This window comes from Notolepis coatsorum (assembly GCF_963971535.1).
Source record: "Notolepis coatsorum genome assembly, contig: SUPER_10_unloc_2, whole genome shotgun sequence".
Lineage (NCBI taxonomy): Eukaryota > Metazoa > Chordata > Actinopteri > Aulopiformes > Paralepididae > Notolepis > Notolepis coatsorum.
In genome coordinates, this window is record NW_028174871.1 from 65,001 (window position 1) to 82,043 (window position 17,043).

The 17,043-nt window shown below is 41.7% G+C and overlaps 1 protein-coding gene across 1 annotated transcript in view; it reads right to left on the minus strand.

The window, feature by feature from the left end:
- Nucleotides 1-17,043, minus strand: part of LOC311236332 (pleckstrin homology domain-containing family A member 5-like) — a gene marked incomplete at both ends in the record, with an annotated part of 83,498 nt that overhangs the window by 44,529 nt on the left and 21,926 nt on the right. Inside the window, 3 exons of the mRNA XM_084338406.1 lie at nt 4,716-4,788; nt 8,881-8,985; nt 14,807-14,960. Of these exons, the coding sequence (XP_084194532.1) occupies nt 4,716-4,788; nt 8,881-8,985; nt 14,807-14,960 (332 nt within the window). The remainder of the gene's footprint in view (nt 1-4,715; nt 4,789-8,880; nt 8,986-14,806; nt 14,961-17,043) is intronic.

The window sequence follows — 17,043 nt, forward strand, 5'->3', positions numbered from 1 at the left end:
CACACACACACACACACACACACACACACACACACACACACACACACACACACACACACACATGTGCATGCACACACAAATAGAAAGAGAGAGAGAGAGACATACAGAAAGACAGAGAGAGAAAGGAGCTGGTAATAACACTGATATACACAAACACTGATATACACTTTATAGGGGCACAACAGAAATGCATTATGACACTCATGTATTATGTTAATTTGACATGTGCAATGACACTCTCAGCCACAGGCCTATTCATGCTCTCATATTAATGCTCTCATATCAACACTCCCATATTCATGCTCTCATATTAATGATCTCATAGTCATGCTCTCATATTAATGCTCTCATATTAATGCTCCCATATTCATGCTCTCATATTAATGCTCCCATATTAATGCTCCCATATTAATGCTCCCATATTCATGCTCTCATATTAACGCTCCCATATTCATGCTCCCATATCAATGCTCTCATATTAATTCTCTCATATTCATGCTCTCATATTAACGCTCCCATATTCATGCTCCCATATCAATGCTCTCATATTAATTCTCTCATATTAATGCTCTCATATTAATGCTCTCATATTAATGCTCCAATATTAATGTTCTCATATTAATGCTCTCATATGAATGCTCCAATATTAATGCTCTCATATTAATGCTCTCGTATTAATGCTCCAATATTAATGTTCTCATATTAATGCTCTCATATGAATGCTCCAATATTAATGCTCTCATATTAATGCTCTCGTATTAATGCTCTCGTATTAATGCTCTCGTATTAATGCTCTCATATTAATGCTCTCATATTAATGCTCCAATATTAATGCTCCCATATCAATGCTCTCATATTAATACTCTCATACTAATGCTCCCATATTAATGCTCCCATATTAATGCTCCCATATTAATGCTCCCATATACCAATTTAAGGAGCATTTCATGAACTTTCAGCAGACAATTTTACATGTAATCCTTTTTTATATTACGTTCAAGGCACCTCCGCGCCATTAGAAAGAACTCGGTGGAGAGAGAGAGAGACGGCAAATATGAAGGTGAACCACAGAGCTAACGACACACTGTATCCAGAACACACACGTTGCGAGCATGTGAGTCGCAGCGCGCTGAAGCACCACCCTCCCCAGGGACATCATCACGACATCACGTGAACGTTCAAGGGTATTTTCCCCGCGTGTCCCTCCTACCTGAACAGAATTGATTTCTACGGCGCGGTGCAGCTTTGATCAGAGCCGCGTGAGTCAAGATTCGGTGGAATGTACTAAAAACTGAAGCACAGCTGCGGAGGAAAACCCACAAGTACACACAGCCTGCCGACACAAACTGATGTTTGATTTAACCAGCCGAGGCCTCCTCTCTCTGTACACTGCTCCATTACTGAGGGAGAGTGAGAGAGAGAGAGAGAGAGAGAGAGAGAGAGAGAGAGAGATGCATGGAGGTAGGGAGAGAGATGGAAAGGGATACATGAGAGAGAGATCATTGGAGATAAACATAAACAGAGAAAGAGAGAGACACAAAGACTGACGGAGGGTGAGAAAGAGAGAAATGAGGAGAGATAGCGAGAGAGATAGATGGAGGGAGATAGAGATGGAAAGGGATAGAGAACGTGAGAGAGATGATTGGAGATAGACATAAACAGAGAAAGAAAGAGAGAGAGAGACACAAAGACTGACAGGTGGTGAGAAAAAGATAAATGAGGAGAGAGAAAGAGAGATAAAGAGAGAGAGAGATATGAAGAGAGAGAGAGAGAGAGAGAGAGAGAGAGAGAGAGAGAGAGAGAGAGAGAGAGAGAGAGAGAGAGAGAGAGAGAGAGAGAGAGAGAGAGAGAGAGAGAGAGAAAGAGAGGTAGCGACATGGTCCAATTTGAGTGGGCATTTACTTCAAATGTGTTTTTAATGGAATCACGCCGTGAGCCATTTCACTACATTAATGTTTTGGCAAATGCCTACCGATGCGTTCTACAACCTCACATCACACGTTTCTAACGACGACCACACCGCGTTGAGAAGAGCTGCAGAAAGAACGCACCCTGCGGCCACGCCGACTACACCACACTCTACATTCACTGCGCACACATCCACATGTACACACTCACTTTACTCACTTTAGACACTTTAACACACTTTATATGTATCTATTATTAAAGACATTTGCACCACATTCATACCTCATTTGCACCTTACCCTAAGTTTTGTACCTCATTTCATCTCTGCATTGTACCTCACTGTTATTCATTTTACTCTATATTGTATAATGTATATGTATTGTACATTGACTGAATGACTGAACATTCCTTTACTTACTTTTTACTTACTTCTTAATAACTTACTTCTTTTTTTTACTGTATGAAGCACACTCTCATGGGGCTCATAAGGAAACAAGCATTCTGTAAGAGCATAAAGTATTCTGTATTTTATTATGACAAATAATAAACAAACTTGAAACTTGAACTTGACCCCGTCACAGAGAGAAAACAGATGGAGAGCATTGGCGTCCGTTGATCCGCTATTAAAATTAGAACGCGATGATCGCAACATGCTGAAACTTTAGGTGTCGGTGCGCTAACGAATGTCCCATAAGTAAGGGGAGACGAGTGTGCGACTTTTGAAATTAAAACCTAACATACAGTAATGTCACACAGAAATAACAAGCATTGCTAATGTAGCGCATCCTCGTAATGATTGGCGGAGATGTAATGTATGGACGTATCCGTTGGTTCCAAAAAGGTCCAACATATCGGAATCTTCGGTCCGCTAAGATGGATACAAATACGGCGGACGGTCCTCGCTGAAATATAATTGCAAACAGATGTAGATGAACAGAAACCAGATTGTGCTACATGCTGATGATCGTGACTGAGGTCAAGTTCAAGTTTGTTTTATTTGTCAGAACAAAATGCTTGTTTCTTATGAGCCCCTGAGAGTGTGCTACTGTACATACAGTAAAGAGAAAGTAAGTAAGAAATCAAGAAGTAAAAAGTAGGTAAAGTCAATATACATATATAATACAATATACAATACAGATTAAAATGAGTACTAGTGAGGTAGAATGCAGATGTACAAAGCCTGGGGATAGATGCTCCTTCTGAGTCTCTCTGTACTGGCCTATTCCAACACCAGGTCCCTCAGGTCAGCCGATCAGAGGCTCCTGACAGTCCGGAGGTCTAACCTCAAGCTCAGGAGGGGCCGTGCCTTTGCTATCGCAGCCCCTGAACTGTGGAACAGCATCCCCACCTCCATTAGGCTCGCCCCCTCGATAGATGCCTTCAAATCGAGGCTCAAAACCCACTTCTATCTACTAGCCTTTCCCATTCACTGACTCATGCCCTGTTTTCCTATGTGTTTGCCTGTGTGCCCTCCCATAAAACGGAGTGTGATTGTTGTCAATATGTATCTATGTGTATCTACCCTCTGTACAGCACTTTGGTGACACGTGTCATGTTAAATGTGCTATATAAATAAATCGGATTGATTGATTGATTGGCCTTGAGACTCTGGTACTGTAGCGCTTGTCTGACCGACTTGTCTCTCTCTCTCTCTCTCTCTCTCTCTCTCTCTCTCTCTCTCTCTCTCTCTCATATTCCCATCACTTTCTTCTATACTATTGAATGCAGCAGAAGTTATACAACACAAACCTTAAGATCAACAGCAAGAGTGTTGCTCACAAAACATCCCTTATCATCATTAGCTATACATGCTAATGTCAATGGCATTCTCTATGTATAGTATATAGCTTAAATGCTAACGTAATAATGTAACGTTAACGCTAGTATAATGAATGGATGCAAACGTTATTTAACACATTGCAGAATGGGTACAATACAATACGGCTCAATACAAACAATTGTTAAGGGGATGCAGTCTGGACTGGGTTCCTTATAACAATAACTTGACAACACATGAGTTTAGTTTAGCTGCAGCTACATGTTTACTCTGAGCGTCAACAGACATCAGTCGATCACACAACACTCTTCAACACAGACGATACGTTTTGAACAAAAGTTTGTTACAATCATTTTCATATAACGCTACTTGGGACAGCTCTGCTGTAAACACTGGTGTAGTTGGCTCCGCTCTAATCTCTCTACCCCGCGGTCTGCCGTGAACATGGGGAATAATTGCGACAGCTCTGCTGTAAACACTGGGAATAACCTCGGTTGCTATGCCCACACGCAACTGCAAAACCGCACAACTCCACCCTGGCCACCGGTTTCAAAGACCGCGGTTGCAGTGTAGCAAATCCCCGGTTGTGTGTGGCCGAACAGTGCAACTGCGCACATACAATCACGGTTACATTAAACCCAGCGTTCGTGTGGACGGGGCCTTAGTCTGACTTTTAATAGGCGAGGATGATTGACTGTAGATTCGGGGGGGAGATGACGGGAATATGGATGAAAAGCATCAAAGTATTGTTTTGAAGGGGAAATGTGTATGTGTGTGTGCGTGTGTGTGTGTGTGTGTGTGTGTGTGTGTGTGTGTGTGCTCTGTGTACAGCTGTGGAGGAGCCGGAGGAAGTGGTATCAATAAATGATAGATTCACTGTTGTCATGATGAAGTGAAGATATGAGTAAACAACCAGTTTTTTGGTCTGAAGTCATGTTATTGTGCCGAAAACATATAATTTATTGATCACATACATTATTTGTGTGCTGTGTGATATGTGTGCGGTGTGATATGTGTGTGAGCCCCTCACCTCTGTAGTAGAACAGACACATGTCTGACAGGACAAACCACCTCTTCTTCCACAACTTCATTCCTGTGCTGTCCTGGAGAGTACAGATAATACAGACCATCATAATAATATAGCACCAGTGTCAAGAGTAGCATTTAGTAGAATGTGTTTGGATTGGTCAGTCAGTCAGTCTGTTGGTCAGTCAGTCAGTCTGTTGGTCATTCAAGTTGGCAAGTCAGTTAACCAGTCATTTTGTCTGTCAGCCTGTCGGTGGGTTGGTTGGTCATTCGGTCAGTCAATAAGTGAGAAATACAGATTGAAATAATTTACAGTTAACAACACATGCACATGTTTTTTAGTGTACACACATACAGTAGGTAGTAGTATTGGTGGTACAAACCCATATCTACCTACCAACCCACCCACCAATGAACCAACCAACCACCCAACTAACATACCAACATACCAACCAACCAAACAACCAACCAACCAACCAACCAACCAACCAACCAACCCACCAACTAACCAACTAACTAACCAACATACTGTACCCAGAAACCCACCCACCCACTCATCGGCCAACCCACTAACTGACACAAATAAGCACATAATGACACACACACACGCACGCACGCTCGGACACACACACACACGCACGCACGCACGCACGCACGCACACACACACACACACACACACACACACACACACACACACACACACACACACACACACACACACACACACACACACACACACACACACACACACACACACACACACACACACACACACACACACACACACACACACACACACACACACACACACACACACACACACACACACTCCCCCTCTCTCCGTTCACATATCCAATCGTCCATGTCTCTCACTGACTTATAAATCAACCTTAACCATTTCCTCAGAGAGAAAATGTCAGAGTTTTATGGTGACTCGTCTTTGTGGCTCTGCACTGCCTCTCTTTGCCGTGGTAATGATGACAGCTTTATCGTAGAGACCTTTATCCACGGCAACAATGTCTTCTGTTCTGTTTCACTTTGTGATATTTATTTATTTATTTTCATTCACCAGCGGAGACGAGCGAAGGAAAGAGAGGTGATGAGGCAGTCAGATGTTTCTCTATATAAAGCAGAATTCATTCATATTTTCAACCACACTAAACTTACATTTTCAAGTAACCTTTTTGAATCAACTAAACACCGCAGCAGTAATGTGAACTCGATATTTATATTTAATAGTCACTCTCTCCTATATTCAGTTGTTTCAACTACAAAAAGACAATGGTCACTGTATTTTGGTCACTGTTTTAAATTTTTTCACATTTTATCCCCTAGAAAAGAGAGTCTAGTCTTTGTACGCATTTTGCAGCACAGGTCGTACCCGACCAGAAGAGCTCATTGGTAAGTACGAAATGGAAATGTCTCTCTCTCTCTCTCTCTCTCTCTCTCTCTCTCTCTCTCTCTCTCTGTGTGTGTGTGTTCGTCTTTCTCTCTGTGTGCATTTGAGCTGACAGGGGTAAGAGAGTGGTAGCAGTTATTGACAACACCTTTTCGATTGTTTCTAATCTAAAGCCATTGGTCGCCACGGTGACCATAATTTGCTTAATGATGCTGCTGTCAGGGCCCCTACAAGACCCGGAAGGTGAAGAGAGATCGTCTGACAAATTGTCCCTACAGTAGAAGTTAGCAGGGAGGGGAACACGCTCATCTTGCGCTGATTAAGTGGAACCTAATTGGGCAAAAGCTGCTGACTCACAAGCAGTGAAAGGGTTAAACTCGGTCAAACCTGGCACGTGTGATGGCGGGGTTAATGAAAGGGGTTAATGGAAGGGTTGCTACATTGATCCGTTGTGTGTCTCTCCGTCTACACATCTGTTTTTAATTATGTTTCAAGGAGTATCCGTTTGTTGAACAGGGCTAATCACCACCAGATCTGTGCAGTGGCGAATATTCATGGGAGCCAAGGGAAGCCAAGCTTCCCAAAAAATATGACCAGTATATAAAAGAAAAAAAAGAAAAAAATTTAAAGATATATATATATATATATTTCTTGATAGTTTACAATAATAAGAAAATCCGTATTTTTCATCTCTGTATTATAATAATTTTCTCCCTCCTGGAGAAATGAACCTAACGGGCGAAACTGCGCCCACTCTCTATAACACTCACTGAACTGACTGGCAGCTGAGGCAGCCCAGGTACACTGCCGGTAGCATTATTTTGATTGACATTGAAGCCAGGCTTCGATGCCAATATTTCTGGCATCCCTAGAAAAATAATTGGCATCCGCTGTCATTTTACCCACTGGATCTGTGTCCATTTTGACGGACAGAAGTGTTCGGAGACGAGGATGAACTTTTGGAACTGATGTCGTCATCCATTAGCAAAGCTAAAACTATTACCTGTAATCAGTGATGTGGTTTTAAAAGTTGTTCAACTTTTAACAGTAGTCCGTGATGTGGTTTTAAAAAAAAATTATTAAAACTATTTAACTGTAGTCGGCGATGTAGTTTTAAATAAGAGTTAGTAAACACCAGGCAGAGCTGTAGCTGTGTGTCATTTCAGGACGCCCCTGGTAGTTGGGACAGATTATGATTCTATTCAAATACGGAAGTAATTTATGCAGTCAGGAATTATGTCCAATGACTTCTAAGAGTCCTCAATAATAAATACCAGACATGTGATATCTTGTCAGCCTCTCTCGCACCAGCCTGGTTTGCATTTCAATATATTTCTGTGACGATTCAGCCGTGACTATATGCTGCTTGGCTCTAAATTAATCTGAGGCAGATGATGAAAAGGCTCATCACTTGTCCAGTAGGTGCTATTGTGCATTTTAAAGACCCCTTATTATACTCCTTTTCAAGAAGTTAATATAAGTCCCTGAGGGCCCAATTTTTTTTTTTTTTTTTTGCAGTTTCTTGCTGAAAATACCACTCAGATGATGCATTCTAGCACCCCTCTGTTTCAGACATATTCTCATTCTAGTAGCCTCTATATCCCTCTGTTTCAGACCTATTCTCATTCTAGTAGCCTCTACACCCCTCTATTTCAGTCATGTTCTCATTCTAGCAGCCTCTATATCCCTCTGTTTCAGTCATGTTCTCATTCTAGTAGCCTCTATATCCCTCTGTTGCAGACCTATTCTCATTCTAGCAGCCTCTATATCCCTCTGTTTCAGTCCTGTTCTCATTCTAGCAGCCTGTATACCTATCTGTTTCAGTCCTGTTCTCATTCTAGCAGCCTCTATACCTCTCTGCTTCAGTCCTGTTCTCATTCTAGCAGCCTCTATACCTCTCTGCTTCAGTCCTGTTCTCATTCTAGCAGCCTCTATACCTCTCTGTTTCAGTCCTGTTCTCATTCTAGCAGCCTCTATATCCCTCTGTTTCAGTCCTGTTCTCATTCTAGCAGCCTCTATACCCCTCTGTTTCAGTCCTGTTCTCATTCTAGCAGCCTCTATACCTCTCTGTTTCAGTCCTGTTCTCATTCTAGCAGCCTCTATACCCCTCTGTTTCAGTCCTGTTCTCATTCTAGCAGCCTCTATACCTCTGTTTCAGTCCTGTTCTCATTCTAGCAGCCTCTATACCTCTCTGTTTCAGTCCTGTTCTCATTCTAGCAGCCTCTATACCTCTGTTTCAGTCCTGTTCTCATTCTAGCAGCCTCTATACCTCTCTGTTTCAGTCCTGTTCTCATTCTAGCAGCCTCTATACCTCTCTGTTTCAGTCCTGTTCTCGAGGGGCTGTTTCTGTGTCTGTAGCTTTAAATGCAAATGGCTGCTGCTTTTCACACCCAAGCAAGCATGCACACAGAGGCACCTGACTCACAATATTCAGATCAAACTGTCAAACTAGGCATTGCGGATCAAATATGAATGAAGATGCATATTGCAACAACAATGTGATAAACAGCGGAGGTGATAAAAAAAAACTGCCAAAACAAAACAAAGGAATACATCTGAATGATGTATATGAATATGTATGAGCACTGAGATTTGAGATACAGTGCAAGATGAGATCCTGCTCTATTATCAGGCATTATATTTGATCACCTACCGTGTCCAATTGACATTTTATTGCCAGACAATAAAGATATGCTGTTACGATAAGCTGAAGGGGAATAACAATGAGTACAATTCAAAGCCCTGGTGCCCCTGTCCTTCCGTCGGTACCTGTTTGTAAAGCCAGTTGCTCTTGACCGGCGGAGCGTTGGCATTCCTCTTGATGGAGTTGGACCTCTTGCCGAAGTTGTGAACTTTTTTGGAAGACCTCGAGGGCTGCAGAAATAGATACAGACACACATTTAATTATGCAAGTAGTACAATGTAGGAGAGTTGATCACGTTGAAAACACTAGGGACACTTTAGTCAGCGACACAGTGTCACCCTCGACCCGAGTATGTACGTGTTTGCACCTCGGGTTACCTTGTTGATATTTGCTGAGTGTTGTATAAAAGTTGAGATTTTAATTTCAAACGTATTCAAGTATTGACATCATGAACAACAGCATGTAGAATGTATATTATTATTATCATCAATACGTTAGTTTGCGAGCATCTATATTGTAGCAACGTGTGTTGCTACAATATAGATTCTCGTTTTAGATCGCGTGTTGCTGAAAAAGCAACAGAAAACACGTCATTTCCATCACTATTCAGATATTTCTGAAGGAATAATGTCAAGAGAGGAGAATATAGCACAATACAGTAGCCTAGTTGACATTCACCCATCTGAATGCAACAGTCACAGTATTTGGTGCAGTGGTAATAAACAGAGATATAGTATTTAATATTTATATAGTTAAAGGAAAACTCCAACATTTTGGGAAATTAGCTTATTTAACATCTTCCCTGGAGTTAGACAAGAAGATACATACCTTTTTTGTCTCTGTGCGTGCATTTAGCTCAGGGAACAGTCGCTCCGTTAGCATAGCTTAGCTTCATCACTGGAAGTGAGGCGGGGCCGGAGCCTGACGTTCCCTGACAGTGTATAGTTTGATTGATTGATTGAAAAGTTTATTAACAGATTGCAGAATACACTCCAAATTCAACTCCAAAACGTTCATGTAAACATGTTGTGACCTGTGTATTCACCACGTGGAGAAATAAAAAATAATTGAATTAGACAATTACGTTTTTTTCCGAACCGATTGAAGTTTATGGATACCATGACTTGAAATCCTCTTACCTTGACGATTAAAAGCCTCCCCAATTTAGAAAACAGTAATCCAATGGCTGGTATTGTTATACCGGACGCTCTGAGCTAACCGGAGCTAACACAGATCAGGATGGTAAAGCATATATAATGACTTCCTTTCTGGGGTTGTCAAAATAAAAGTGCGACGTTTATAGCAGCGGAAAACGTTTATTTTGTACATTATCTAACGTTAACACGAACCTAAACTAACTTTAGGTTAGTTGTAACGTTAGTTTAGGTTCGTGTTAACGTTAGATAATGTACAAAATAAACGTTTTCCGCTGCTATAAACTTCGCACTTTTATTTTGACAACCCCAGAAAGGAAGTCATTATATATGCTTTACCATCCTGATCTGTGTTAGCTCCGGTTAGCTCAGAGCGTCCGGTATAACAATACCAGCCATTGGATTACTGTTTTCTAAATTGGGGAGGCTTTTAATCGTCAAGGTAAGAGGATTTCAAGTCATGGTATCCATAAACTTCAATCGGTTCGGATCCTTTGAATGAATGAGAATGAATGTCAACAATCACGACGACACGTTGAAATCACTGGCTGCGCTCAGAGAGGAGTGGTTGGGCAAAAAATAGTTCCGAGTATATTTGCTTATAAAACGTAATGTCTAATTCAATTATTTTTTATTTCTCCACATGGTGAATACACAGGTCACAACATGTTTACATGAACGTTTTGGAGTTGTATTTGGAGTGTATTCTGCAATCTGTTAATACACTTTTCAATCAATCAATCAAACTATACACTGTCAGGGAACGTCAGGCTCCGGCCCCGCCTCACTTCCAGTGATGAAGCTAAGCTATGCTAACGGAGCGACTGTTCCCTAAGCTAAATGCACGCACAGAGACAAAAAAGGTATGTATCTTCTTGTCTAACTCCAGGGAAGATGTTAAATAAGCTAATTTCCCAAAATGTTGGAGTTTTCCTTTAAGCAGCGTTTCCAGTAGCTATAAAAGGGGACAACAGAGGACGCCTTATCCAGCTCATTAAACATAGTGAACCAGCACACCAGCTGAGGAACACAGCATGCTGACACTTTCTAAACACTGGCAGTGCTAGTGTGTGTTTCTCTCAGTGCGTTTGTGCGTCTTTCTGAGGCTACGTGTGTGTCTGTTTTTTTGTGTCAATCTCTGTGTTTATGTCTTTGCATCTCTGTCCGTCTATGTATGTGTGCTTATGCATGCACATGTGTATGTGTGTGTGTGTGTGTGTGTATCTAAGCATGTGTGTACTTTCATGGATGTCCCCCCCCCCCCCCCCCCCATGCATCTCAGGCAAGGCAAGAAGCCGGACCAATAATAGCTCTTGTGATAAATAATGACGACTTATGAATATATAAAACAAATGTGCTGTGTTATACTTTCTTTCGGTCAGTGTAAGCATAAGTAATCCATCACTAATTCATGAAAGCACATAACTTTCACTCGAACTATTCATGCATATTTATTTCCTACCATATTAACCATCTATAAATAGGACAGGCTGTACAGATGTAACATAGCAGTGACCTGTACAGCGCTGGCTCAGATTCACTCACTGCTAAGGCAGCCTAGTAGGCGACAGCTGGTCCGTATGTAAATTCTCCAGGGATGGACCACTTTTTTCATTACCAGTGACTGGTACTGCGATGTCCAGAATAACTGTGTTTTATTGTAAATGACTAGTTATGTCTATAATTAAAACACATAGCCGTAACCTCTTCCACCCGGAGCCTATTTTCTGAAAATCCGCCTTAAATATATACCTAGGTAAATGGAATATTGCTCCACTTCTACAAGGACCATTTGCATATTCTTGGTATCTAGGGACATCTACGGACCTCAGGGAATGTATTCACAGTGTCAGAAATATTGTGTCTATTACTAGGCTTGCTTAAATTGTGATGAAACAAAGGAGAATATGAATAATGATTTTTCTTTGCATCTTTGACAGTGAATAACACCATGCTAATAATGACCAACCATTAAGTCATTATTCAGTCAAATTCAGTACCTTCTTGAGATCATGTGTACAGAAAATCTAAGGAAATTAATAAAGGGAAGATGATTAAACAGAAGGTTCTGTAGATACAGTACTGAATTCTCCCATCCGGACCAATGCCATTTGAAATATTATTATAGAATATAGAATATGAGGGTTATAAATCACCTGATTATAGCCAATTCGCACATTTATATATATATATACATATATTATCTTTCAAATGCCCAAGTTCAATTTGGATTTAGTATCACCAGGCGTGCATACGAACAGATAATGAAATCTACTGTAATCTACTGTACTTTTTTATTTTCCCCACAGTGCAACCGTTTTGAAACTAATTTCAGATCTAATTGTTCCTACATGTTAACAATAGGGAAGAGAAACTTGAAAGCCTTTCAATATTTGTCAAAAACCTTACCTTTTGTGGCTTATTATCCCAAATATTAACAGTTATTGAAATAATTCATACAGAACTCTGAACCTTGAACCCCATAAAATCTTCCAGGAAGTGTAGTTTTAAAAACGTTCAACGCAGAACCATATCTGTGGAACTCTGCTACAAGATGGCAGCAAAAAGACTACAATTCCCATGGTTAAAAATATCCAAAATGGTCGCCCATTGCATAGAATTGGCCAAATCGAAAAATTAGTACACTGCATAGTATATTGTATATTATATGGTAACTCAGTTACGTCTATTCTGCATCGAACATTGTACATATGTCTATACTGAACACTGTGATTTTTTTTTTTTTTTACTTCTAATTTACATGCTATACTATGTTATTTCATACTTATCTTGTCTAGCACAGTCTCTGGAGTGTAACAGTAAGAAGCATTTTGTATAAAAGTATTCTGTACTTCTGTATGACAACTATTAAAGAAACTTGAAACTTGAACTTGAAGTTAAATCTATCTAATGACACTTTTAACCTATTGCTAAACTAACGTATTGATGATAATATACATTCTACATGCTGTTGTGACATGTTCATGATGTTAATACTTGAATACGTTTGAAATTTAAATCTCAACTTTTATACAACACTCTGAAAAATATTGATTTATGACCAGATGTCATTTGCGGTCTGCCGATGGACCGCACAGGGGGAACAGGTTTTAAGCAGGGTTCCTGCCGGTTTCAACAACAACACTTTGCATTGAATTGAATACCTATTTGTATTGTATAATCTTACTTATTTAAAAAAAAAAATTACCGTATGAAGCACATTCTCAGGGGCTCATACAGAACCAAGCATTTCACCGTAAAGTACATTTTATTGTGACAACTAATAAACAAACTTGAAAACTATTTTAATACCTATTTCACATCACAACAATGTATGAAGGAAAATTACTATGAAAGGAGTCATTACATATGAATTGTTTTGGGGGGAACTGATTTCTGTACTGCTTACTTTGCAGCCTGGACATTTCCCCCCAAAACATTTAAACAAGATACAGAGAAGGTATAGCAACATAGTAAGTAACTTCCTAATCCAATACATTTTTAAGATCTACCAAAATCATATTTAAGACATTTTAAGACTTTTTAAGGCCTAAAATTCAGAATATTAAATGTATAACTTTTTAAGACCCCTTGGGAACCCTTTTAAAGAAACTCTCACCTTTACAGCTATTCCCATTTATGCTAGGCCCATGCAGTTTAGGGTTAAAACATAATTGGAAAAATAATAATAAATAAAACAACATATTCTTACTGCATGCAATGCACTGCATGGTTTTGACCCTAAACTACATTGGATTAGCATCAATTGAGCATGGATGTAAAGGTGAGACTCTTTGACAATCGAGCCCGCTACAGCCTTTGAAAGTAACGTTGCACTGTCACAACATTACAATGTATCCCTCTAACTACTGATGGATCACAACCATGACTCTCTGGCATCAGCTGATCTGAGGGGTCTCTGAGAGCACTGTGTCGAAAGTGCACTGCTACTGTACATATAGACTTAGCTTAGTCCTGAGGCTTCACCTCGTGGTGTAATTAACCCCTGGCCTCGTTATTTTACCATAACAGCACACCTTGTTGTGTATTATCCTGCACATAACCAGTACGGCTGCACACACACACACACACACACCTGCCTGTTGTTACACACAAACACACACACCTGCCTATTGGTACACACAAACACACACACACACACCAACACACACACACACAGACCTGCCTGTTGTTACACACACAAAACACACACACACACACAGGGACGTTGGGAACTAGGCTAATGGAGGAACCTACTTCCAGTGACTGACGCTAAGCTAGGCTAACGGTGCGCGTCTTCCTACTCCTACTGCATGCAGAGAAGAAAAAGGTATGTATCTTCTTGTCTAACTCCAGGGTAGATGGCAAATAAGCTTATTTTCCCAAAATGTTGGAGTGTTCCTTTAAGGTTGCTAAGACGATAGCAGGGGAAACACTGGCCAGAAGGTAAACCTTTGTTACTGATTTTCTTCTCTCTATTTTTTTACCAAATACTGTTAGAATTGGCATTGGCATTTTCTCCCCCGGCTATACAAAACTGAAAACAGTGACCTCAATACCGGGACATTTTCAGAACCGCGAGTTCTGTGAACCGCTCCACCGCTCGTGCGAGTATCGTTGTTAGAGTGGATGTGTGTTATATAATGAAAACATGGCAAAGTCATTTGACTATCTTGTTCATAAACAATGGTGTCAGGACTTTTCATTTTGATGACACTGACACTTTCATTGACATGAATACTCGCTCTTGAGGAATGAACTATCCCTTTTGGGTCGTGGTTTAGAGTGGATGTGTGTTGACAGTGTAGCGGACTGAAGCGGACACTTTCCTTTTGTGTGACAAAACCTGCTAGTGACCGTGCTGTAACCCCCCCCCCCCCCCCACACACACACTGACCCGTGAGGAGGATGGGGTGGTGGCGGCTGGACTGCCGGGGAAGGTGCTGTAGTCAGAACCTCCTGTGTAGTTGGATGCCTCACTCATGGTGCTCATAGGGCGGTCCTTCTGGTCACTGACACTACCCTGCTCCGACGGAGGCTTAGGAGCCGATCTGAGGGAGGGAGAGAGGGGGGGGGGGGGGGTAGAGAGAGAGGGGGGTAGAGAGAGAGGGGGGGGGTAGAGAGAGAGAGAGGGGGGGGGGGGGGTAGAGAGAGCGAAGCGGGGGGGGTAGAGAGAGAGATAGGGGGGGGTAGAGAGAGCGAGGTAGATAGAGGGGGCGGCGGCGAGGTTGAGAGAGAGGGATATAGAGGGGGGGGTAAAGAGAGATGGAGAGAGAGAGGGGGGATAAAGAGAGAGGGAGAGAGAGGGGGGGTAAAGAGAGATGGAGAGAGAGGGGGGTAAAGAGAGAGGGAGAGAGAGAGGGGGGTAGAGAGAGAGATAGGGTAGATAGAAAGGGGGGGTTGAGAGAGATAGAGAGGGTAGGGGGAGGTTGAGAGAGAGGGCGGGTAAAGAGAGAGAGGGAGAGAGAGGGGGTGATAAAGAGAGAGGGATATAAAGAGAGAAAGAGGGGTACAGAAAGAGATACAGAAAGTGATAGAGATTGTGGGAGAGAAAGATAGTGTGTGAAACAGAGAGAGGGATAGAGATGGTTGGATATAGAGTGAGAGAGAGGGAGACATAAAGGGATAGAGAGAGATAGAGAGCAAATGAAAAAGAAATCAACCAATAAACTCACTACAAAGCCTGAAAGAGCAATGGGTACGTGTGTGTATGTGTATGTGTGTGTGTGTGTGTGTGTGTGTGTGTGTGTGCGTGTGCATGTGTGTTTGTGTGTCTGTGTGTGTGTAGATGAGGGAGAGGAGCTGCTGATCTCTGAGACAGATTCAGTACATGAATCTATCTAGAGCCCTGTCGATAACCAGTCAATCAGTCAGCCAGTGTACCAGCTACTCACCCAGCCAATCAGACCAGACAGCCAGCCAGCCACCCAATCACAATCAGCCAATCAGTCAGCCAGTCAGCCCACAAGCTAGTGACCCAGTCATTCAGCCAGCCAGCCAGTCACCTAGCTCACCTAGGCAATCAGCCAGCTAGCCAATCACACTCAGTGAGTCAGGCAATCAGTCAGCCAGCTAGTCACCCAGCCAATCAGCCAGCCAGCCAATCACAGTCTGTGAGTCAGCCAAGCTTACCCAGCCAATCAGACAAGCCAGCCAACCAATCACAGTCAGTGAGTCAGCCAGCTTACCCAGCTAATCAGACAAGCCAGCCAGCCAATCACAGTCAGTGAGTAACCCAGCTAGTTAGCCAGTGAGGGGGTCCGCACCGTTAGACAGAGTATGCACACCCGTTGACAGTTTTCAGAGACAGTTGTCACCACAACAACAACAACAACAACAACAACAACAACAACAACAACAACAGAGAACTTTTAGAGGTTTTGGTTCGTCTCCCAGGAGCATTTGTGTATGTTTGTCCCACATAGTTGACCTAATAACAGATCTCAGATACCCCAAATAACAGCCTCTTTCAACTTTCAAAATGGATTCCACAACAGAACGCTGGTTTTAAACTGCAAACCGGCATCAGAATCCACTGGAATAATAAAAACGGAGTAGCATAATAAAGAGCAATTTCAGTTACTTTGGGGTTCATTATGCCTCCAGACGGCAGAAGATTGGTTTTTGGATCGTTATCATACAGTATATTTTTTTATTTGAATATTGTTATTATCATCATCAACAACAACCAGGTATCATCCAATATCTAAATACTCCATTTATTGTCTGGTAGCCAGAATACTAAAATCCTGTAGCATGGCAGCACATGAGCACCTTGGGGTGCGTTCGCCACACATAGCTGATCTGAGAACTGTGGCCACAGCCAGCAGGTGAGACAAAGTGGACCCTCTTATCAGTCTCCTAACACCTTCCCTCCTGCCATCTGATCTCAGATCTCTCCTTCGTTTGACTCTGGTGCTTACAGTATACAGGGTAGATCGGTATCTTGTTATCGCTGAGGGTAGATACTGAGGTATTTGTATTGTAAACATGATATTGTGTGCGTTTGATACTGATGCCATCTGTAGTCTATTATGTGTACATTACCACTGACAAGCTCTTACCCCGAGATGGTAAATGGACAGCATTTACTGTATGCAGCGCTTTTATTCATAGATATTAGGGGGGGTAAAT